Source organism: Grus americana, chromosome 8 (assembly GCF_028858705.1).
Source record: "Grus americana isolate bGruAme1 chromosome 8, bGruAme1.mat, whole genome shotgun sequence".
Lineage (NCBI taxonomy): Eukaryota > Metazoa > Chordata > Aves > Gruiformes > Gruidae > Grus > Grus americana.
Window position 1 is genome coordinate 18,648,396 of NC_072859.1, and position 24,694 is coordinate 18,673,089.

General features: G+C 38.0%; 1 protein-coding gene across 3 annotated transcripts; it reads right to left on the reverse strand.

The window, feature by feature from the left end:
- Positions 1-546: 546 nt before the first annotated feature.
- LRRC8B (leucine rich repeat containing 8 VRAC subunit B) lies at positions 547-24,538 on the reverse strand. Of its 3 annotated transcripts, none has more exons than XM_054834031.1 (6): positions 24,398-24,531; positions 13,210-13,274; positions 8,910-8,964; positions 7,456-7,551; positions 4,627-6,788; positions 547-3,631 (listed from the first exon to the last, which is right to left on the reverse strand). In XM_054834031.1, exons 5-6 carry the CDS (start codon positions 6,760-6,762, stop codon positions 3,359-3,361), a joined length of 2,409 nt encoding a protein of 802 aa, XP_054690006.1. In that variant the 5' UTR covers positions 6,763-6,788; positions 7,456-7,551; positions 8,910-8,964; positions 13,210-13,274; positions 24,398-24,531; the 3' UTR covers positions 547-3,358. The 3 variants fall into 3 exon arrangements, with proteins under 3 accessions (XP_054690006.1, XP_054690007.1, XP_054690005.1); XM_054834032.1 differs by lacking the exon at positions 24,398-24,531 and adding an exon at positions 22,495-22,528 and having other exon boundaries at positions 13,210-13,280; XM_054834030.1 differs by lacking the exon at positions 13,210-13,274 and having other exon boundaries at positions 24,398-24,538.
- Between the last annotated feature and the right edge of the window lie 156 nt (positions 24,539-24,694).

Sequence of the window (24,694 nt, forward strand, 5' to 3'; positions counted from 1 at the left end):
TAACATTACTTGCATATTTGGTTTTTTCCCTTATCTTCAAAACATGGAGCCAAACCCAGGTTCCCACAAAAAGCTATCAGGTATCATCTCACATTTCAAGAGAAATGAGATCTTTGAGATAACACAATGTGCAATACTTGAAACACATTCATGATTTACTACAAACAGCATTATTTTTGGCAGTTTAGCTGCATGACAGCTGTATGTGCCAAGCTGGGAAGAGAATCATTGTCATCTTGCTTCTCCCAGTAGAATTCCAGGCTGTGTTCAACATTTACTCAGCTTACGAAAATTAAAGTGGGAGACTTGGAAAACAATTAAGATGGAAGCCTAGTTCTAATTAACACAGGAGCTTCTCTCCTACCCAGAACACAAGTACTGCTTTGATATGGAGCATAGTGTTCATTTCCCACTGCTGTTCATTATCTTCACACTTTCCTGTGGAAGATATACCTGCTGGCACATAGGTACAGATAGCTAGAAGCAGACTTGAGCTTTGCATTAAACGCGATCTCTCATATGCAAAATAAAGAACAGTTCAGAGAATTGTAATGCAAAAAAATTTAATTTTTCAAAAAATGTTCATGATACGGAAGGTCACAATACAAAGTTTGAAACACAGTACAACACCAAAACAAGTTGAAAAGCTTTTTTTTGATTGGAAGTGACTGTTTAATACAAAGATGAGATGCCAACAATACTTATTTGTATAAAGTTTATGACAGTGGATTTGTATATCGATTCACTGCAAATTCCCTCATTTTCAAGAAATATTTAATATTAAGGTCATGGCTGAAGTGAATTAAAGAAATGCAGAGTTATAATTGTCTCCACCCTCAATTCCAAGCACTAGGATTGGGTTTCACGGTACAAAATGGATAATAAAGGCACACTGTGGTCTGAAAGCAAGGCTAGAGATTCTAGCCTTTAAACTTTCTGGCTTTTGTCTGGGTGTTTTATAAACACCCAAACATGCAGTTGAAAAATCCAACCCTCTTGAAGGGGTGCAGAGTGAAAAAGTATTAAAGTCTCCAAAATATGTAACCCATTTAACCTATAAAACAGTATTTATATTCTTAGGCTTTTCTTAGTGTTTCCTCAAATCCTTTGAGGTTACACGTTTTAGAAATTAGGTACCTTTCCCCAGGTTACTTCTGTTATTTCACTCTGACAGAACTAGCACAAAATGCACATTTAAGATCATTCACCTCCATCAGTTTTTTTGATTACGGAAAAGGACAGATGCACTGCTAAAAAGTTGATTGGCCAAGTCAGTTAGTTGCTTATTTAACTTTTACAATACAGCTTTCCAATTTAGGAAAAAAGCTTTGAAGAAAATGCTTGCTTAATCTTTTAAAAATTACTAGACTGCAAGTCTTGTGTGTCAAATTCTGGCACAAAGTGTTCTTCAATGTTGTTATGAAGTCCTGACAGATCTATTGCAATTATTAACAAAACGCTTGCCACAGGGGTGCAAATCAGTGTACTCTGGTTTAGTCACATCTATCAGAACTAGCTCTGTCTGTGAACCATGTCAATTCCTACAGAACTATTATACAACTCAAAATCAGTTGAAAGTAGAGTTTTGAAGATCTACATACAGACGCTATGAAAGACTGTTCCAACAGCACTGGTCTGCACATAAGCACAACTAATCAGTTTACACTAAACATTTCTAGAACTACATACAAAGTAATAGTTACATCACATTTTGGTTCCCTGAGAAAAGTGCTCTAACTACAAAGGTCTTTGGAATGCCACCAGTACAGTGAATAAACATGCACCTCTTGCACTGCTACTGCAGAGACATCTCCTACTTCCATGTTGATCAGACTTGGGTTTGGCATTTTCATTCAAAATAAACCTTACTCTCCAGAAGTGGCATTGAAATGGGAGCACGACTAGAAGTAGTCTAGTACTAAAACTGGTTTATCTGTGATGATTTGTTATTACAAACTGGCATGTAAGGTTAGCACACTTGATGAACACAAAGTCATTAAGAGCACAGTTTACCTCATCTATTTAACCCATATTTGAGATTGGTTTTGAAAACTTGAATATACTACAAAAAGTTTTCAAATATGGTTTTTGAAAGCATGCTTCCCCCGCCCCCCCGGGGCAGAACTTCAGTGAACATGACAAACATCATGAGAGTTAAGACTTCAAATACAATAAAACAGCGCACAGAAGAATGAAGTCAGGAACCATTTTATTTCCATCCAGTTTTGCAAGTATTAAGGATGGCATAAAAGCTCATTCCACCACTATAATTTATTAAATTATTACATCCCTAGGAGAGGCAAAGTTTATAATGCTTCCTGTTTTTCCCTCTCAAGTGCTTACAAGCTGTATGATTATTTGGTTTAACTGCATCTTTCTCTCCCTGTTAATACAAACCTCCTTCATCCTGTCCCCAGCTACCAAAATACAGTAACTGGGTGTGGAGAAAAAGCACTGAGGCAGTCAGTAATGAGAAGTTATAAAAATGTTAAACAGCAACATACACTACACTAACACCTGGGATGCTCACAACATACAGAAGACACCTTTGCAACTCTATTGCATTCCGTTTGCCATCATTATCTATGAAGATCAGTACCGTAAGATTTGTTGTCTAGTATACGCGCATAACAGTTACTTCAGATTCTTCTGATTCCTCCAAATTTCTAGGCAACAATTAATTTTGTATTTACTATTTAAGATAAAATACTGAAACTGCTTTCAGATATTATTGTCCAACTGGTTTTAATAACAAGATTCAAATTACATCTTCCGCAATTATAGAATTAATGTTCAGTATTTCTCAAAAGCTTTAAAAATTAAGGTATGTTGAAAAATTACTTTCGGTATACCCCATGCAATTGAATTGCTCAAATAGTTTAAACTCTTAATTTAACATATTCTAAGTTAGTGAAGAGTTCATATTTAGAAACTAATTCCAGACAGTTCTTAGACCTCATACAGCAGGAGGAAACTGTTTAAAGTTATCACTATCAACAGAAAAAAATTCCCATAGGAAAAAAAGTATATACACTCTCACTACAGCCAGGCAATTAACTACTCCATTTCAATACTGTCATAAACATTTAACTGAATTATTTCAACCAGTAGAACCCAACCAACAATTCATATTTCAGATTTTTCCAACATATGATTACCTGTTAAAGGTTACATTTTTTGTTCCGATCTAAATAAATTTTTCTTTTCCAATACAATCAACTCAGTTCAATGCATTTAATTTTAAGACTGATTTGTAAACTGTTCTCTCTCCTTTATTTCTTTCCACCTATACAGATCTTTAGAGAGATATTAAGCAAAAGGCTTATAGAATGCAATGATGTAGAGTTTAATTGTAAACTTAGCACTTATCTGAGCATGCCTGCAAACGCTCTCTTACACGAGGTGGAAGTGTTTTTAACAACCTTTCTTCTACAATTAGACTATTCCGCCTTAAGAACTGACATTCTTCCAGTTCAGCAGGAAGTGATTCAAGATAGTTTCCAACAAGCTCTAATTGAACAAGATTCAGTAGCTGACCCACACAAGGGGACAAATTCATCAGGCTGTTATTTCCCAGAAGAAGAAATTGCAGCTTTTTGCACTGAAATAATCCATCAGGCAGCATTTCAATCTAGAAAAAGGAAAGAACAGAACAAAAATAATGTATGTTGGAAGCTGTTAGCCTACATGCAGCTGCATGTCTTGACATTTCAGTTTTATGTTAGTGTAAAAAACCCTCTTAGTTTATGGAAGGCTAAGGAAAGGGAAAATTGTAATGCTTCTACCATTATGCAAGAAAGTGCTTGAGAATGCTACAATGGTTTTATATACCTGTTTTGTTGTGAAGGTGCTTAGCTACGGGCAAGCAAGACATAAGCATGCGGTGGGGAGTATATACATGCACGCATGCACAGTAGTACGTAAAAATGTGTGCAGGTGGCAGGGGAGATAAATAGGCTACTGTCTCCTAAGAATCACTTAATGAAGAACAAACACAGAGTCTGTGGAGACACATTAGCAGCTCCTGTGTTGTGAAACCTGTACAAGTAGTTACCTGTGCAGTACAGGAGTAAGTTAGTCCTGGTCCACACTACTGACATATAACATCCAAAACCAATTATAAACCTCAGAAGAAGTCTTAAGTCACAAGCCTGGACCACACGCTAACGAGCCAGACAGTATAGCACTGCTGATGACGCAGCTATAACTATTTCCCTCTACTAAGACAACTGAGCTGCTCATTAACTAGCTGTTGATTCACTACAGTTTTCGGTTTGCCATTTTAGGATAAAAATTTAGAACTGTTCACTTCCATTAAAATACTATATAGGATAGCCAGCTGCAGGGAAAGATAAATTTCTACAGCCACCCTAACCTATACTATCTCTGGATCAGAGCCCTTAAGCTGCTACAGACCAGGTTAGTACTTACTCAGTATTACACAAGCTTTGATGATACCAAAGTTCTAGTAATTAAACAAGCACCACCCCTTTTTTCAGCTTTACTGGGTTTACTTGAATCATACCACCACAAAAGCATTTTGAACCAGAGGCTGCTCCAGAAGAAATGGTAGGTTAAAAAAAAAATCAAATATTGACTTCATTAGCAATTCAAAGTTCTACTTACATGGTTTTTTGTCAAAGCCAAGTACTGCAGATTGGTCAGATAACTGATTTCTTCAGGGATGGAGGTTAGCTTATTATAGCTAAGATCCAAATAGTGTAATTTTTTACAAAGAAATAGCTGCAATGGAACATTTTTAATATTATTATAGTTTAGATACAATTGTTCCAGGTTTGATAATGCACCAATCTGCACTGGGACATAGGAAATACTGTTGTGCCACAATTTTAAGCAAGAAAGGTTCTTAAGATGTTGAAAACTAATTATTTCTTCCACTGTTCTGAGATTATTCTCTTTTAAGTCAATTGCATGCAAATTGTTTAGGGTAAAAATGGAATGGGGAATGCGCTCTAAATCACAGCAGATTAATTCCAAGGTTCTCAGGTTTACCAGCTTCTTCAGGTTATTTAGCACTATCAGTTTGTTTCCCTCATTGTTGATAGACAAGTGTTGTAAAGAAGGCAGAAGATCTGTAACCACTTGAGGTATACGGGAAAGGTTGTTTTTTAAGTGAATTGATCTCAGATTTTTTAGCCCCTGAAAGCTTTCGTTGTATATAGAGTTGTGATGATCTAGCATGAAATATCCTGTTAAGCACAATTCTTGTAGGTTTTTCAGATGAAAGACCCAAAATGGAATTCTTCCCATCTCACTAGATTTCAGGCGCAATGTTTTTAGATTTTCTTCTAAAAAGCCAACTGCTGGATAATCCATAGTTAGTGATGAATGATAAACATTGAGTTCTTTGAGATTGACTAGCTGGGTCACAGCTGAAGGAAGTTTGGCTTCAGGAATAAGTTCCAGGCTTAGAACTTCTATTTCTGTCAGTTCAAAGACACTGTCTGGAAGACCATTTAACATGAAAAGGTGAAGTTCAATCTTGTCTTGGGAATTGCGTACTAGTTTATTTTTCAGTTTTTCCACTGACCATTCATTGTTAAGATTTATCTGTTTCAGTTTGTTTTCACTCAAATCAGACAGGAATATTGAGAATCGCTGGGAATAAAGAGGATCGTACTGATCTGCTAAGTGGAGAATAAATGCAAAGTCATTCTTTACATCAGGTATATCACTGTAATTACTTTTCTCTCTCAGCTTCTCAAAAGAATATTGCTTAAGTGAACTTCTCAACATCCACCACAAACTATAAGTACAAGTTAAGCCATAGAAGATCACTAAAACAACATAAAATGAAGCCAAAACTTTAAAAATTTCTGCTAGCGAATAAACACACTGGTACCTTTTATAGCCTGTAAAGGCTTGAACATTAACTACACAATCAATTTCAAGTGTAATAAATGATAAATAGTAGGGGACATAAATAATTATTATTACAAATACAATGACTTTTACTATAATTTGTTTCATATACACTGTATATATGACATCCTTCTCTTCAACATGTACTCTGAATTTCTTCACTTTTTCAAATATAGCTTTAGCTTGTTCCCCTTCTTTTTTGTCAAGAACACTTGAGGAATTTTCTCTTCCAGTTGTTTCCAAGCCAGGTTGCGAATATGGCAGGGACTGTCTGCTGGCCCCTATATCTACTGAACTCCCAGGTGATGAAATGACTGCTTTTGATTTGGCTATTGGCAACTTCCTCACGGACTGCTCGGCAACTGTTTCTGAGAGGGCACGGGTTGTCCATGGAGAATCGAAACACTTCTGAAGAATGGCTACAAAGTGCTCAAGCCTGGAACTTGTACTAGGGTAGTAAAGCCAGAAATTACTGCAAGCTGCAAAAATAAAGGTATGCAGAAGCACTAGGTATGGAAAAAATTTGGCAAACCAGTGAAGCTGTCTTTCGTAACATACTGCATCAATATAGGAATATTGCTGCCGATGGAGATCATTCTGGATTTTAAGCGGGATGATTATCTGTGCTGTAGAACTAGCTGACATGTTAAGGTTGGCTTTAACTAAATCCCAAGGCACGGCACAATGATTGTCAAATTCTAGCTTGCAAGGAAGACAACACAATACTCTGGTTTGAGTAAGCTGGAGAGCCCCAGCAAGCACAGCAACTAGCAGCATTATCATGGTGAGGTAATACCAGAAGACATCCCACCATGGCTTTAGTATGTGGTAGGATGACTGGGCATCTGCTAAGTATTTGAGTTCTGTTAGCGTGATCATGACTTTCACCTGTGAGAGAACAGCAGCTGGTAGAGAAAAAAAAAGAAAAGACATCCTTAGAGAATTGTTAAAGACAATTTATCTCACCATTAAACACTTGAAGCTTATTACTGTTTTCAGTTTTAAATATGTGTAACATTTGGCCTAGCATCCAGAGCATAGCAAAAGGATCCAAGAACTCCTGGCATGTAGCCATCATTTATTTTAAAGGGAAGTTACTTGGAATGCAAAAATTTAAATGAAGAGTGAAACTAGCATCAGAGATTAGGAGAAAGTATGTTTTCACCAAACATCTAAGTATTGCTCAAGTAGAAGTAACAAGCAGGTATAAGTTAAAGAAGTGTCTGATATATTACTAGCAGTCCTTCACCACTGCCCTAAACTTACATAGCACAAGTGATTTCTCATTTATAAAGAAATCAAAAATCAGAGCTCTATATTAATGATGGCTCTTGTAATTTAGAATTTTCTACTAGATCAAATCATTCTACCCAATTAAAGAATAAAGAATACATAAAAATTCTCAAAAGAGCAGTTTTGCATTACATAATTCCCCATCTTTTCCCATCAAGAGATTTAAGCATACCAACAGAATGAAAATGAAGCTAACACAACTTGTTACTGTCTGATATTGTCACATACATAAAAATGGAACACTTAACCCCCAGCAGCATAGGTCTGATTCATACTTACTTTTTAAAAGAGTACAAAATACACAGTGCTGCTCAGTCAGGAGGTCTACACCTTTTAAAATTCCTTGGACATGCCATCTTTACATTTGTCTTCATTCTGGATGGAGAAAACATTGAATATACTTTATTTTTAATGGCCTCACCTAAATAAAGAGCAAACATTTCAGCTTTCATTAGAACTACAGCCTTATTGCAGACATCAGGATCCATTAAGTTCCGCATTCCTACAGCTACATGAAATGGAACAGAACATAGTCAGACATGATCATGTAGAATGTGAAGTCAAAGTTTTGCAGTCACATCAACACAAAAACCAGAAACCACCTACAGCTAGCCCTATTTCAACTGACAAGTAATTATTTGTTTTTGCCAAATAATAACTAAAAATAAAATATGCAACATGCAAGACTTCAAGAAGTAGAATTCAGTCATAACTTTGGTATATCAAAGTTTGACAGAAAGCCAAGTTTCTCAAGAACAGAGGCCCATATTTTACATCTTGAAACAAATTAATAAACTATCCAGTGTCAATGGCAATACTACAGACACTGCCAGCTTTGGAGAAAACTTAGTATAAGGTTTGCTAACAGTATAGATATGAAGCAATGGGGATTTTCTGTATTTTTCTTAATCATAAAATCATAGAATTGTTTAGGTTAGAAAAGACCTTTAAGATCATCAAGTCCAACCATTAACCTAGCACTGTCAAGTCCACCATTAAACCACATCCCTAAGCACCACATCTACATGTCTTTTAAATACTTCCAGGGGTGGTGACTCCACCACTTCCCTAGACAGCTTGTTCCAGTGCTTGACAACCCTTTTGGTGAAGAAGTTTTTCCTAATACCCAATCTAAACTTCCCCTGGCACATGCCATTTCCTCTTGTCTTATCACTTGTTACTTGGGACAAGAGACCACCGCCACCTCACTACAATCTCTTTTCAGGTAGTTGTAGAGAGCAATAAGGTCTCCCTTCAGCCTCCTTTTCTCCAGACTAAACAACCCCAGTTCCCTCAGCCGCTCCTCACAGGACTTGTGCTCTAGACCCTTCACCAGCTTTGTTGCCCTTCTCTGGGCACACTCCAGCACCTCATGTCTTTCTTGTAGTGAGGGGCCCAAAACTGAACCCAGTACTCGAGGTGCAGCCTCACCAGTGCTGAGTACAGGGGGACTTCTCTAGTCCTGCTGGCCACACTATTTCGGATATAAGCCAGGATGCTACTGGTCGTCTTGGCCACCTGGGCACACAGCTAGCTCATATTCATAATATATTGGTAGTGGACACTTCAATTCTAAATAGAGCTGACAAGCTGTTATAACAAGACAAACAACAGCTGAACTAAAGCAGAACCTTATTCTTACTCCACATTCACATTTGAAGGGAGAAGAATAGCCAAAAATAAGGTAATCCTTGTATTCACATGGCTACTTTTAATAGAATGTAGAAACTTACCAGGCCCACTCAAGGGAAAGCAGCTGAAGGAGGACAGGATGGTTACAATACACTCCTGAAAAGAAAATAAATTGTCATCAGATGATGAAATATTTGGACTCCAATAACTGTATTAGAACAACAGTTCTTACTCCTTCCACAGCAGTGTTTTAAAGATCCAACATTTAATGAGCAAAATATCTAACTAAATCTACAAGATCTCATTAGAATAATTTGAGATGCCACCCCTGTCAAATTATTTACTTGGTCACCATCTGAAAGTTGTTTTTCCTAAAGCAGAGATAAAGTAATGGCCTTTGTCATTGCTCCCTTCTAAGCACTAAAAGCCATTTAAGCTCAAACCTTTTTGCATTTACATAAAGTTACTAGTCCTGCAGCTGAGATGCTCTAACCATAGCTAAGAAATAGCAATTTCTTCAATCACTCCAGCTCAACGTGCAAAAACCACATCTGTAGATACCTTTTAAATGAGTTCTTTCAGTACAATTCTTTGGGGTTTGAATATAAATTTGTAAGTATATCAGCACAAAAAGGTACTAAACCCAAACCAAAGCTTTCATTCTGCAAAGAATATGTGGATCGTATCTCAACTCAAGCCAAATATGCTTGATTTGAATGTAGACAGAAAAATCAAAAGTATTGTTGTCATTTCCAACCTAGAATTAAAACCAGTCAATTCTTCTCACTTGAACTTTGTCACAAAAATGAAAGACTTGGGACCCCTATTAGGGTTGTAAAGAGCAGGCTAAGAGAATGATTCAACAAAGTAAGAGCAAAAGGTACAAATAGCATATTTTTAACAAAGAAAAACATTTGAAAAGGCAAAGAGTGATCACTGAACTGGCTGAGAGTTTAAAATAGTGTGAAAGGTCTAATTAGCATGAGGATGGGAGCAGTTATTTTCCTGACAAACATGGAAACCTCATCAGGGACTTGGGCAGATACTAACATTTTAAGAATGTTTTATATAACTAAATGCTTATTAAAGAAAATTACAAGTAACACAACTTAAAAATGAACATATGTACTTTGCACTTTTATACAAAGAACACCACTCTCCTGATAACAGACCTATTCTGGGGAATAAGGTTCTTGTTGAGTATAAGGGACAGAATTCAGAGTACAATAAAACAGTTAAAGTATTTTCTTTAAAAGTTACAGAAAGAAAAACAGAAAATGGAACTTAAGCCAATTCTATTAAAAACATATTGGTATACTTGATAATATGCATAACCCAGTACACCTTCAAACAATGCCATAATGCTCAAAGTGCTTTGTTTTTATAAAGATTGAGAACTCAAAGATGCACAGACCCATGTAATTTTGTAAGGTCTGTTTCTATAAAATGCTTCATCACTTCCCTGCCTTGAAGTGGAAAGTTGTTAGTCCCTATCACATATCCCAGAAAAAAGGCTACCTTCTTGCTGCAGTTTTAGAACACTTTCTAGCAGAAAGCAAGTGTCACAGTATTAAGTATTTAAAATACTTAAACTCTGGTCTTGTCAATGACTATTTTTTGAAACCTTCCAATGAAGTGTGTGTATTCATTACAATTCTCTCTCTATATATATATGTATATATGAAATAAAGCTTATCAGAGAAGTACACAGTATATACAAATGTAAAATAAACATGTGAATTATTAATGATAATTTTGCTAAAGACAGTTTTCTTTCAAATCCTATCTGTATGCCAAGAGTGACCAATCAAATGGAATAACGCTAAACTGTAATGGGTTTGATAAATCTTATCTCCATCAGCTTTCAACCCATATCAAAGCCATAAAAGCTTTTCAAAGTGGCCTAATTCAATTGGCAATCTTTCTTAGAAGATGAGAGACAGAAGTTTAGCCCCAGGCTAAGTGATGACTTCAGAAGAGTTACCCCAGACCAGTGCTGGGCCACAGGCCAGAAAAATAAAGTTAATAAAGATCACTAATATCTAGGCAATTTTTAGTTACTTCAAGACTTATAAGTCTGATCAATAAAAACATATCCAGAATATGAATAAAAGGCAATAATTTTGAGAAATATTATCTATCAGCATCAGACACCCCCCCCCCCAAAAGATTGCTCTCATTTGGTCACTGCTTACATGATTGTAGGCATATTTAGTTAGGGATGGCTCTGCAGCAAGATAAGTGCCTTGCTTGTCCTCCCCAAAGGACAATGGGCTACAAAAAGCCAATACCTGACAGGAGGCTTTGTTTTATTTTTAAACAATCAACAAAACCAGTGTAGCCTTAACTATTCATCTGGTGTTTATGACACACTAAGTTAATCAAAATAGACTTATACAACTAAAGCATACTTTGACAGGTATTCCAGTGGTCCCTTTATCTTGCTTTTTCCCCCCCTCCCCCTCAGACAAACACAGCCATTAAGTTTTCAGCCAAACTCTTTAGACTCATGCTGTTATTCCAACAGCATGATATGCTTCTCACCTGAGATGAGGAGATGCTGATATACTAAGTAGATGCGTTTTATCGATTTTCTATCAAAAGTGATTCCTGAACTACAGTACCAACTTAGCTTCTAGCTAGTTTAAATGTATCCCTTTTCTCCTGAAGTTTTGGATGCAAAATTAAGTTCAATAAAAAAAACTAAACAAACAATCAATTTTCCTTAATAGGCAGTTTTGAAACTCTCCTGTGGGATTCCTAGTACCTGCTTATGGTCTCACATGCACAGCCTGAACCTCCACTTGCAAGTAAACCCTCGTTTTCCTCAAAGGCAAAAAAAAGTAAAAGCTTTACCTGTCCCCCCACCCCCACCCAAACCACATCTTTCCTGGCTAAAACTTCTCCTTCTGTTGGCATGCTACCATTTCCTTTTTCAAGTGTTCCCTAAAAAACAAAAAGCCAGGTACTGCAAGAGTTCTGGGGCAGGTCTGACTTCATAAAGAATGATACTGCCATACATACTCTAAGCAGATGTGTTCAGATGACTGCCTCTCCCTTTTTTAAGCCTCCTATTGACTATTCAATTCAAGCACTACATTTGATATATGGTCTTTCAGAATCTGTACTTTGACCACTTGTGTGCACATGCAGATTCAGTTGTAAGATCTTTTTCAGGGGGACTGTATTTTTGGATATGTATCCACTGAATGCAGAACAACACACAAATAAGATTAGACAAAGCTTCTTTCCAGTTCCTTCTGAAGAAGGTCACAGGTGATAATTAAATATGTATAAATGATTATCCTTTTGTATTTAAAATAAACCTGAAAACATTCCCACACTCTAAAATAACCAGCACATTCCTCAAGCAAAGGATGTTCAAGACTACACTAACATTGTTCCAAGTTTTCCATATCAACCTTTCAAACAATTAAAGGCCTAAAGTCCCTTCCAAACAATCAAAGACCATAATTACAGCTACACACAATCTCAACCATCTGTGTCTGGATCAGCTAGAGGCCTTGCCTTTTTTAAACACTCCTGCTTTCAAGACAGTTCTGCTGAACATAAGATGTGGAACAGTAATAGCAAAGTCTTATGCTGTTTAAGAAGCAGTCCTTGCTCTTTGGAGAAGACTGCTTACGTAAGACTATGTAGCTCAATAATTTCTGGGGAAAAAATTTGTAAACATTTTTAGTTTGAAATTTAGTAAGTTAAGCTATAGTTATATTTTTACCTTACATGGGTTACTCTGCTACTGCTTCAGAGTTAACTGCACAGCACATAAGCTGATAAGAAGTCTCAGAAAATTAAGCAACTACTACCCAGCACTACCATACCTTCAGGAAGCTGAGAAAACTAGAGTACAGCAAAGCGAGTGTATTTTAAATAGTTTGCTTGACTACCCAAAAGCTTGAACACTCCTAGGTTCAGCACAAAAGGCCTTAGAATAGGTGAAAAAAACATCTTAAAGGCAGTTTCACCTAAACTCAGAATACCCATCTTTATCCTATTACTTCCTTTTTCTGGTACACTTAATGCAAGAGAAATACTTTATCTTGCGGTCTAATCAAATTGAAAATAAGCTTTATTCCAATTTGATTTACTTTTAAGCACAAAACTTACTGTTGAAATCTGACTGTGCAGGACTAGACATGCTACATTATGCATTTCTAACCTATGCCTGCAGCACTCCAGAAAAGACCATTGTCTTCCCTGTGCCATATTAAGGTACCTTCCCGTTAAATGCCATCAATATGCAAGTATTAAGCCTTTTCTCTATTCAAGAAAGGCCAGCAAAGAATTAAGCTTTGGTAGTAAAATATGCCACTGGTCAAAGACTCACTAGGGAGATGGATCATCTTCAAACATTCTGGTTGCATAGGTAAAGTTACATACCTGTACGCCACTTGATAATGAATCACACCAGCGAGGTCTGCCCAAGTGTGTGAAGTTACTTGAGCCTAATTCTCAATAGAGGATGGGAGGGAGAAACCAAGTCAACTATTTTGAGAGTTAAACTCTAATAAAGTTATATTACAAGATATGTATTTAAAAGGTATGTTAAATGTGCCTTTTATTTCATACTAGTCTAGCCTGGAGAGCAATTTTAAATACAAATTCATATTCAGACATACATACTTTGACTAGTAAAAGCACTTTCTCCAGCCCTTTCCTCAAGTTAAGTTCAAGGTGCTAAGGATTGTGTTCTAGCTAAAACAGAAGGTCATAACCTATGCTCCAAGAAAGGCCTGTACTAGCAAGAAAAATATTCAGTTCAAAACCAAGTTGAAGATCACATAGACAGTAGGTGAGACAAGAAGCTTACACAAAACACACTGCAAAACAAAATGCAGAAAAACTGACAAGCAGGTACAAACCTAGGTTTCTGAACAAGTATGTTTCAGAGTTAAACAGGCAAGCAAACTAACAGTAAAAAACCAAAAGTGAAATGAAAGGTAGGCCAGCTTTGTTTTGCACATAATCTCTTCGAAAGCAAACTGTCTACATTCTGGGCAAATATCGCTTCATTTATAGTCATGGTGCTTCCTAAGATCCCTACCAAACCAAGGAGAATCCAGAGTCTGAATCAAATCTGAACATTTCTAGTAAGCAACAGTTTCTACAGTTTTAGTGTCCCAGCACTATTTTCAAACTCAGAAATGCATTTAAAAATAATAATTAAGGTTATATCAGGTGATGATAGAAGCATGACAGAGGAAGAACTTTAACGACACAGACAAGTACTATAGTCCTCTTTTCTTGAGGATGCTTTAAGATAAACCTGCAGCCAAGCTGTAGTAGCCTTGCCAGACCATGGATTTATTTTCATCTTTTGTTCTCATCCCTTTAATTCTCTTTAACTACAAAAATACATTAACTTAAAATTCAGAGATGTATTAACATCTAAAATACTGATTACAAATATCAAAACAAGCACCTGTTTAGAAGAGTGCTTAGTATTGGTTATACTAAGAATCCAAAGAGTAAATTCACTTAGAGACAAATTTTGTTTCACCCTAATATTTAACAAATAATTTAACTTATTTAATTAGCACTCTCACTGGAGACTCTAGCACTCTTTTTAGAAAGCAGATTTTTTTTAATACGCTCCATTAATTTGCATTTCTTCAAACAGTTGTACATTTCACATATTCCACTTTAAAAAGGAAATTATAAATAGAAAAAGACTGCCAAAACTCCACATTGGTATTTACCCACTAAAAAATAGCTCTGTCCTCACGAGTTTTTTGGCAATTCCTAAAGAAACGTAGCAAAATCCATTAACAGATAAAAAAATAACTGGAATGAGTTCCATTAGGCTTTTAAAAAAAGAAGAGAGAAAACTGTAGTAGTGCTGACCAGAAGACTGTGGCACATTGAGGTGTAAGTGGTCCACTCTGACTAGTTAACTGGCCCAGGCCTGCGCTGTGCAGACCGCTTGGCCACAGGATAGATTTAGCCAGCTCATAATGGAGGAGTCTGCAGGCAGCTCCCACTTGATACCAGTGATTACACCACCTGCACATCCTTGTCTTTATCAAGAAGTGTGGCAAGTTCTCCTTTGAACATCTTTCCTGGTTGACAGAGAAACGATACACAGAGTTGTTTTCTTGTAAGAAAATTCTGTAATAGCTTGAATGATCAAAATGAGGTAACCCTTTCTACAGACAGGGTCTGCACAAGGATTGAAGGATCATTTTATGCTGTACAACTCATGTTCCCAGCTTCTAAAGGGATGTAAGATTATCTATACTTTTCTTTCTTCAGTGTCAAATCCAATAAAAAGCATTTTAAGTAATACTGTACAGAGCCTGAGTACCTTTCTTACCGAGATCATCATGGACCAGCACCTCTTGGTGCAAAACACAAACCATATAGATTGTCTTCCAGAAGTTAACTTCTGAAATTCTCATGAAGTAAAAACAGGGGCCCAACAAAACAAAACAAAGAACAAGTCCCAAATATCTGTCATATGGCACAATACAGTCTGATCACATCTCATTCATTTTCAAAAAGGTTAGTATTTAAAGTGAAGCACTATCTTCTGACAGCCTCCTTTCCCCCTTTTTTGGCCCTGTAACACTTTCAAGTAAACAAAAACTTTAGTATTGAATAAAAAGTAGGAGAGGGCATGAATTCCTACTACTTCTAAAGTATCTATACACTTCTAAGAGCCCAAAGAATTGTATTTAAGCTTGGCATTAGACAGTCCATAATGAAGTATACAGTTTAATGCAACAGAAAGTCAGTTCATGTTAAGTCTCAAAGGAGGAGGACAGGTACACAAGCAGAATCAGCATGCAAGCAGTACAACAGATTTTTTGTATTTTTTATGAATAGATTTGAAGCCAAGCACATTCAAAGCATGTATCAGTTATCTCCTCGTAGACAAACCTACCTTTTTAATGAAATGTTAGTGTTAGTGGATTTGTGAAAAAGGGATTGTGAGAGCACTGAGATACTAGACTACATTACCCACAGCAATGTACTCAAATCATCATCACCACCCCTGAGTGGCTCATGCTATCACAGACCCAACAAACATACAATCATGAACTTCATATATATTTAAAGAAGTAAACAAGTCTTGTTACAAATCCATTTGTTTTTTCCTTTCAAAAAATATGGTGCTCAAGTTATAGAAGTAAAAATGAAACAGAGCTTGCCAGACCAAGTAGGTGCATTTCTTTGATAAAGTAAATGGTTTTCTAAACAAGCCAAGTCTAAGAGATTGAATCTAGGTTACAGAAAATAATTTCCAGAGTGACTCCATTCTATACCAGCTGAGACAAAGCTGGCAGTTTCACAAAAATTACAAGTAATTAATAGAAATGGAGACAAGTCATAGGCCATGTTGAACAAAGAAAAGGTAGTCTAGATAAAAATTAGATTTAACACTTACAGGGACTGCAGCACTAGGAACATGTAAAAAATGTTCAAGTGTGCAAACAACAGTTTTTTTGCTTTAACTTTTGAGTCATTTGTTGGAAGCAATCAAAAGAAGAGAGGGAACACCCTACCTGGACTAATCCTTTTCTAGGAGGAATGTGCCACCAACGATGTAGCCCTAAGAGTAGCAAAAGCTGTCCTCCAGTAATACCCAAGAAAATACTTGTGGCTGATAGCGGCACTATCCCTGTACAAACCTAATCTGGATGCCTAAAGAGCATTATCATCCCAATTAGAAAAAGCCAACAAACCCACAATCAGAACTGCAAGAGTAACAATGCTCAGAGGATGGTGACTCTTAAGAAAGTAGACTAAAGGAAGTGGGCTTTCTAGCATAAGAAAAAGAGGAATGAGAATATACTGGGGGTGGAGAGGAGGGGATAGAACAGTATGGGAAATGCATCTGCCTTCTCAGGACAGAAGTACATAGTCCATCTGTGCTCAGCTAATGCTTATTCAAACCAGTGTGGGAGGAGACAACTCTCTCTAGAGATGACTGCAGGCATGCCATGCTGTCAAACAATCCAGCTCAAAGGTGTCATGGAAGGTATCAGGGAAGTGGCACAGATTACACTCTTAAGTGATACCTAAAAGAACAGGCCTCCTTTGTTGTTCCCCCATCCCCCAAATAGGTTTTAAAATCAGTATGGCAACACTGAGAACAGAAATAGTACACCAATACTACAAACAGTCCTTACTTCCAAGTTCCAAAGAAACCTTAGAGCAAGTTTGGACCATCAAGTATGAAAAGTCTCCGTGGTTCTTCACCTATTCTTTCCTAAGAAAGGAAGACTACACCAAAAGCAATCTCAAAATGTCTAGCCTGGGAATGATATCTGTGGCATGCTGTACCTTTTATAGCTCTCCCAGAAACCATCTTACACAAGATTATATCAACTCCTTCCTCCCAGTACTAACATAGCTAACAGAGTCAGACACCTTCCAACTGCATGAAATTAGATTTTCAAGCTCACTTATAATGCCTTTTTTCTTCCTCGTAACCACATTCTTGGGTCTTTCTCATGCTGAGAAATACGAATACATAACCATAAGACAATGGTATCAGTAGTATCCCTCCAGCATTCTAAAGGAAGCCTCAATGGTATCTATTTAATTCTGCATACCAAGATAAGTACTACAATAGATAATTTTAATCCCCTTAGTTCCCAGAAGTCAGACAGATACTCACGATGTCCATTCATTGTGCTGCTATACTCAGGACACCAGAAAGCAAAGCAGAGGAAGATAACAATGGAGAATATTGCTACAAGGTTTCTCTACTAGCAGATTCTTTAAGTATAGTATAGTTTATTATCTTCAGTCTTCAAGAGCAGCACAAGAGAGCCAGCAGTGTAAAAGTTATAATTATTTAACAAAACATACTCTTTCTTTGGGAAAAGGCAGGAATTGCTCATACATGCTCTTCCACTTTCAGTGTACTTTTCAATAAAGTCATAAATGGACATATACCCTTGAAATAGCCAAGACAACTCCTGTAACCTCACTGGAAACAACTCTTAAATAAGAAAATATTCTCAGGAAGAGCTGCCTTGGAGTACGCCCACACTCCTGAACTAGCTCTGAATGAATTTCTCAAGTACCACCAGGACTGCTGCTGTCACAGCAGAACAGAGTGGGCTACAAATCCTACTTAAGAAGTTAGGTAAGCATTTGGGTCAATTTTGTAGTCCACAGGATATCATGCTGCTATAACTAGGCTATCAACATAATTCACTATATGGTCATGTAATACCATATGTACTGATATATTAACTAAAGCATGCTCATATTCTGATTTGATACTTCTTCATAAAGGTCCTACAAGGAATTCAACAGCACTGCATTTAAACAAAGATAGAAGGGGTCAACATTCTTCATACCACAGCAAGTCCTGCTAGTTTTGCAGAGACCAGAGTTCTGAAATCCAATGTTTTTAGATATTCAGAACCTCCATTCTACATTATTTTCCTAGCTCAAACATTACTTTCCAATACAATAACCATACCCAATCCAGTTAATAAGGAAGTTTATCTCTGACAGCTGAATAGCTCTATGCAAATAATTTTATTTCTCTATACCTCAAATTCCTCAACTGTAAAATCATGGTAATGTTTTTCCTATTTTTCATAAAGTATTTAAATGAGCAACATTTTACAGTAATAACACTTAGCTTCTTACTAGGTAATCAGAGAGACTATTCTAGATTATACTACAGGTTCTGAGAGCTGGAAGCACACGTGCTATTACTTTTCCTAAAACTGGTCAGGTAGTTATCACCTTTGCCTAATCTCAGAAATATGAATTTGTACTTATATTCCTTATTCTAGCTAGAATCATTTTTATGTTTCTAAACTATGAACAGTTTTCCAGTACAATAAGTTAAAATTCCAACGTTTGGCCTAAAAAGGAAACTGATATTTTTTCAATGTTTATGGACTGCTGAGACTGAACAGTGTCCTATCAGGATAACAGATGTTGAGAACAAACAGAAACATCAAGTGAGGTCACAAATCAAAAATATATACCAAATACATTCTGTCTCTGCAAAATAATTATTACCACACACAAATTTAGCTACAAGATTTAAGAATGATCACAAAACAGTTAAGTTTTCCTTATGCTGCATAAGTTTCATGAAGAACTTTCCAGAAGGAAATATTATTACTTCCATAGACCACAGAGAATAATTTAACTCCATCTAGGAAAATATAATTATCAGTGCAGCAACACAGAAACACATCTGATTTCACTCTATTAGTTCTGACACTGGAAAGCTGATTCAGATTATCAGCAGTGGCTTGTATCTCTTCTCAAAAGCAGCAGCTTTTCATTTTGTTTAACAGGACAGATACTTACTCTTGAAAGCCAGCCTGATAAGTTGAAACACTTGATTCTAGATGTTTGGTCTAAACATCCAGAATAAAATTATGGGAATAGATACATTTCCAATTTACATCTGATTCAGACTCAGGCACTCTTTCTGTGTGCAAACTCTCCTGAAACCCATCTTGTAATATATTTAAAGAATGACCCCACTCCAAAGTAAAAAAACCAACCAACAACAACAACAACCCACAGCCAACCAAACAAAAAACCCACAAAAACAAACTTGTGAAACTCTGCAGTCAAATACAAACTCACCTGAAATGAAATGGAATAGGTTTTACTAATCTTCCAGCAGGGAGCACGCTGTCCGTATAATCACCTCAATCTCTTAAATATCTTACTGTTCATATTACTCTACATTATGTATTTATTAATAGCAACCAGCTACATCATCTTTTCTATTAATAAAATGAAAGGACCAAAGGACAAATTTCACACTGCACATACTGTGTAATAGTGTATGTACAAATTACATATCAATGCCTAAACACACGTCTACAGCTTGAGAACTGCACATATGCATGTAGTCATGACAGCTAAAAGCGGGGTTATGTTTATCAGAAGTACCTCCTAGAACAACGCTAAGTTTCAGAACCACGTACAAGCGATCAGACTTGAATGCTACAGTAAACCTGCAGTAATCTCACGGTTTCTTGAACAAACACCAAGTTAGCTTTGCACCTATATTCACACTTTATACCTCCATCAAGTCCAAGTATGCTGTGCAACATAGTCTTCTACTACACAAAATTTCTTTTTTGAGTAGGCTGAGAGGAGACCAAACAACTGGCAAGTTTTTCCAGATAGCAGTACTACAAGAAAAACACTTTTTAGTATGAAGCCGAGTTTAATAACTTCAAAAACAAGAGTCAAGGTTTTATCATCACCTGAATCAATTACGAACTTTGAAGTAAAAAATCTCCAGCCCCATATTTGTAAGAAACTGAATAATAGTTTGAAGGAAAGCAGACACTACTTTTAACTACTCCAGTTCAGTAAAGCACTTGAGTATTGACATATCCCGTCTCACTTCAATTAAGTAATGTTTTGGTGCTTTCCTGACTTTAAATACTAACTTTGCAATGACATTGACTCAAACAACGTTAATGTTTAATAAAAAACATTTACTTAGAAAACAGTTTTCCTGTACTGCAAAGGCACTGGCAAAGTAATAATAATTTTCACACTTCCATTGGCATAGGTTGGAAGTGATACTTTATCTTGTTAATTTAAACACAGCCTAGAAACAGACAGGTTTTAGTTAAAACTTTTCAAATGCCATCCCTTCTTCAAATATTTTGGATTACACAACAAATGCACATCAAGATTTTGCTTTCATTCAGATGGAAAAAAATTAAAGGATAAATACTCTAGCATTAGAGTCTAAATTTGCAGTTCTTAAATTCCAGCTCAGTAGACCTTTACATTTGCACGTAGATGAACTTTAGCTACCAGAAAATATCTGAATAAATATTTGACAACCTGAACTATTCATAGAATACCAATATTTTCCCCAGAAAACTAAGGCAATAACATTCGGGAAATCAGGGGTACATTTCCTGGGGTTTTAAGTGAGAGCTTTAAAATCAACCTCAGTTTAATTAAGCCTGAGTAAACTATATGACCATAGTTTTGTAGCTGCTGTGCCACAAAACTAAAATTTTGTTTCCATAGTAAACTAAAACCACAACTCAAACTAGTATCTCCCAAAATACCAAAGTATGATAACAATGTCTAAGCCTACTAACAATTAGCAGCAACAAAACCAGATTGTGTTACTACCATTTTCTTTATTGGTATCACTGGATCCCTTACTGGCATTTTTATTCTCACAATCAACTAAATTCTCAATTTCAGTATCAAAAATTGCATTCCAGTTTACAGTATCAGAACATACTGAGAAGGTGTGTACTTTTGATGGAAATGCACTAACATAATTTAATTCAGGGTGTGTGAAGACACTATTTTGAAACAGAATGGCACCATTGAGAATTAAATTCAAGATATTCCATTATGAGTTTTCTCCACAATTCCCTTCTGATTGTTGAAAGGCCCTAGAATCCCCTCGGGTATACACTGGAGTAGGGTGTGCCAGCACTATAGCTCAAACCGCATTTGCAAAAGCTTTCTTGAGAGCTGCATCATCTGCCTTCTTTCCAATGTACTATACTAGAAAGTACAGCCTTTTCATATCAGTAAGTTTAAATCAAATAATTGGGGAAACTATTCATAAGTATTATGAATCTTTAGTTCAATATTGAATTACAGTTTGATTTCAACGAGCTAGAAATTAAATCCAGAACTAGTTTGTAGCACACTAACAACTCTTGGGGAAAAGAATCAGCAAACCCAAGCACAACTACAATAAACTGAAGCCCGCTTACCAAGTCTGGTAAAACTCTAATTGGAATGTATACACAAGATAGTTCATATAAAAATGCAGTTTAGTTATTAATAACTTAAGACCACATGATTCTTAACAAGCTATCTGACATTAATGAGGCTGACTGCCCACATGGTAGCGGTAGGGTTAACAAACTGCAGGCCACAGCCTCCCAGCTAGATTTGCCAGCTCTCAGAAAGCACAGTTACAGGTTTGTGATGTGTGGCTCTGACTTCACTCCATACAGGATACAAACATGTATTAGACAAGGCATACCACAGCTTGTCACCAGTTAAGAATAATAAAGCATATTAGTTAACTATTAGCAAATTAATAATAGATTATATGTTGCTAAACCAACATATAATCTATACCACTTAAACATTAAAATGACAGCATATTTAAATATTAGAATATTAATTCCGCTTTACATTCCTCATCGTTCTACACGGCTACCCATGGTTTCTGAACCAAGTATCTTCATAATCACAGCACAGACTTCTAATTTATCTTTAAAAAGACTAACTGCAAGAGCAACTGGCAGACTAACACTATTTGCAAGACAACAGCTGAACAGCTGTTACAAGGATGCCTACAGAAAAGACAAACACAGCCCACAGGTTAGTGCACACAATAGAGACAGCACTGTGAAACATTTAGATAGGCAACATAGAGACCAGTATAAACTGCACCTTATCCCCTTAGTCACATAAAATATCCATTTCTAATCCTAGCTGAGTAAAGCTTTACAGCTTTAGCAGTCGGTATTGTAAGTGGAAGTAGTATTACTAGTGCCACAGCCTCTTTTCGCTACCTGTAGCACCTCAGGCAGAACAGGCACAGTAGCAGCTAAAGGAACACAAGATTTCCCCCTCAAACTCCTCTCCAGAAATCCATTACAAAAACACTGATTTGGTGGTAACATACTACTCTACAAAGCTCATTTTACAATGCTGAAATACCGATGGATGTTTCTTTAGCATTGTTGGTCCCCCTCTAAAATTTACTCAACATGCTTTCATCAACTTCAAAGAGCAGCTGTATTGGTATCTTGCAAGAAACAAAAGGCAATTTTCTTTTTCTCCCCATGAGAATCCTATTTTCCTGGAAAAAGAAAAAAAAAATTAAAGTGTCAGATCAGCAACTCTCTTCTCTCAAGAGTGCAAGGGAACAAGCATGTTAGTACTGCAAATTTCTAAGTTACATGAATCCTACTGAAGTTGAAACTCAGTTACATTGCACTCATGTAAAATTCAGTAGAATGTAAAAATATATGCTAATATAAACTCTGTGATAAACATTGTTATCTAGCTACAACAGAATGTTTTAAACCCTGGGAGAAAACCTTAAGAAAACCTGTACCCTATCCTAACTATTGGTTCTCTGCTACAGTCGTTCTCCTTTGTGCTCTCATTTCATGTCCCTTGCCCTGCTCAGCACCACAGATACTGAAGAGAAGCACTACTTTGGATAACTCTTCTATTCCCCACATGGTCAGATGAGTTACTCAGAGTAAAGAAAACACACACAATATACTTAGGCAGTACATAATAAATTCTACAAGAGATATACTGTAAGATTTCAACACTTGAGCCTTATGGGCTTCCTCCCACCCCTTGAAAGTTTAAGGGCTGAAACAAGATAAATCAATGAGCCCTGATCTGTTGCCCTCTGCTAGGAAGGTACATAAGGAAGAATTCTGGCACACCAGGAAGTAATTAATGCCTTAACACTTCAGCAAACAGACAAGGAAAGCTGGGAGTCAGCAGAACATAAAACTTAAACGCTTAAAACTGCAAGTGACCACATAGCTCCTAGTTTATTGTAGCGCCACCTTAAATGTGTTGTTTTAAATGACCGCACTAGATGCCAATTCAAACACACTTTACCTGATCAGCATAATTAATGACAATCTTCATATAAAATTAAGCTTTAGGGAAGTCTGCTTTAATCACTCCTACAGATCTGGTTAATTGCAGTATTCACCACAGACAAATTCTTAATTGAAGCTAGGAAGCTGCCTCAATTTCACCACAGAACAGATTGGCACAAAGGAAGCCTTACATCACTAAAACAACTCGGCAAGGATACAAGTAAAAGCTACCATGTAAGAAACCCCTTGGTACAAGAACACCGTCTTGCTGGGGACAAGAAACGCGTTGGCAAGACAGAGGAAAGGAAGAGAACAACAAAGACGACGATGCTTCTTTTTTCACACACAGTACTGTCAGGCCTCAACGCTGAGTTTAAGTCTTCTCTCCCTTTCGGAGAAGTTGGGACTCGGCAGCCGCCTGCCATTTGCTCGAGGGCAGGTGCCGCCGCACCTAGGGCCGCGCGGTGGCAGCTGCCGCCCGGCCGCGCCGAGCCCAGGCGAGAGGAAGGAAGCCCCAGGCGACCATGTAGTGCCCCGGGTCACTTGAGGACACGTGTAAATATCGGTTACGCAAATCAGAAAACGGTTTTCTTCCGAGCCCCACCCGCACAGGACCGGGGCGGCCGTCAGGCTCCGGGCCAGGCACAGACTCGCTCCAGCGCCCGCGTCGGTTCCTCCCACGCCCCGGCCCTGCGGGGAGGCGGGCAGGTGAGCGGCCCCGCTGCAGAGCGCCGCCGAGGGAAGGGGTGGCCGCCGCACAGGTTCACCGGGCCGCGCCCTCCGCTCCCGCAGGTGTGGCGGGGGAGGCACCCCGGCCCCTCAGGGAGGCGGGAAGCGTGGGGGCGACCTCCCGGCGGCAGTGAGGGCCAGCCGCGCACTGACCTCAGAAAAGCCTCGCTCCGTCCTGCCCACCGCTCACTCCCCCTCCTTCCATCCCTCCCGTGCCGGGATAGCGGGGCACCTGTCAGCGGCAACAGCCACCCCTCGCTTACCTGGCCTGGCCGCACCACGCCGCCTCTCCTCCCGCCTGGCCTGGCGTGACCAGCCCGCCCGCGCGCTCCTTTCGCGAGGGAGCCGGCAGCGCAGCGCGAAGTACCGGCTCCAACCGGCACTTCTCGGATCCGGCCCCGCCCTCTCCCCGCCGCCGTTGTCACGTTACCGGCCGCGCCAGCCAATGGGGCGCGGCCGGCGGAACCGCTGACAGGCCGTGGGGCGGGGGAGGGGGCTGCGGCGGACAAAAGCGCCCCGCCGCGCCCGGGCTCCTCCGCTCCCCTGCTCCTCTCCTCGCG

What these genes read in the sequence shown, in the direction of transcription:
- LRRC8B (XM_054834030.1), bottom strand. Translation starts at nt 6,762, where the DNA reads ATGATCACGCTAACAGAACTCAAATACTTAGCAGATGCCCAGTCATCC. An exon ending in TGGCTTTGACAAAAAACCAT is followed by an intron (nt 3,632 to 4,626) that starts GTAAGTAGAACT and finishes TCCTTTTTCTAG; the next exon opens with ATTGAAATGCTGCCTGATGG.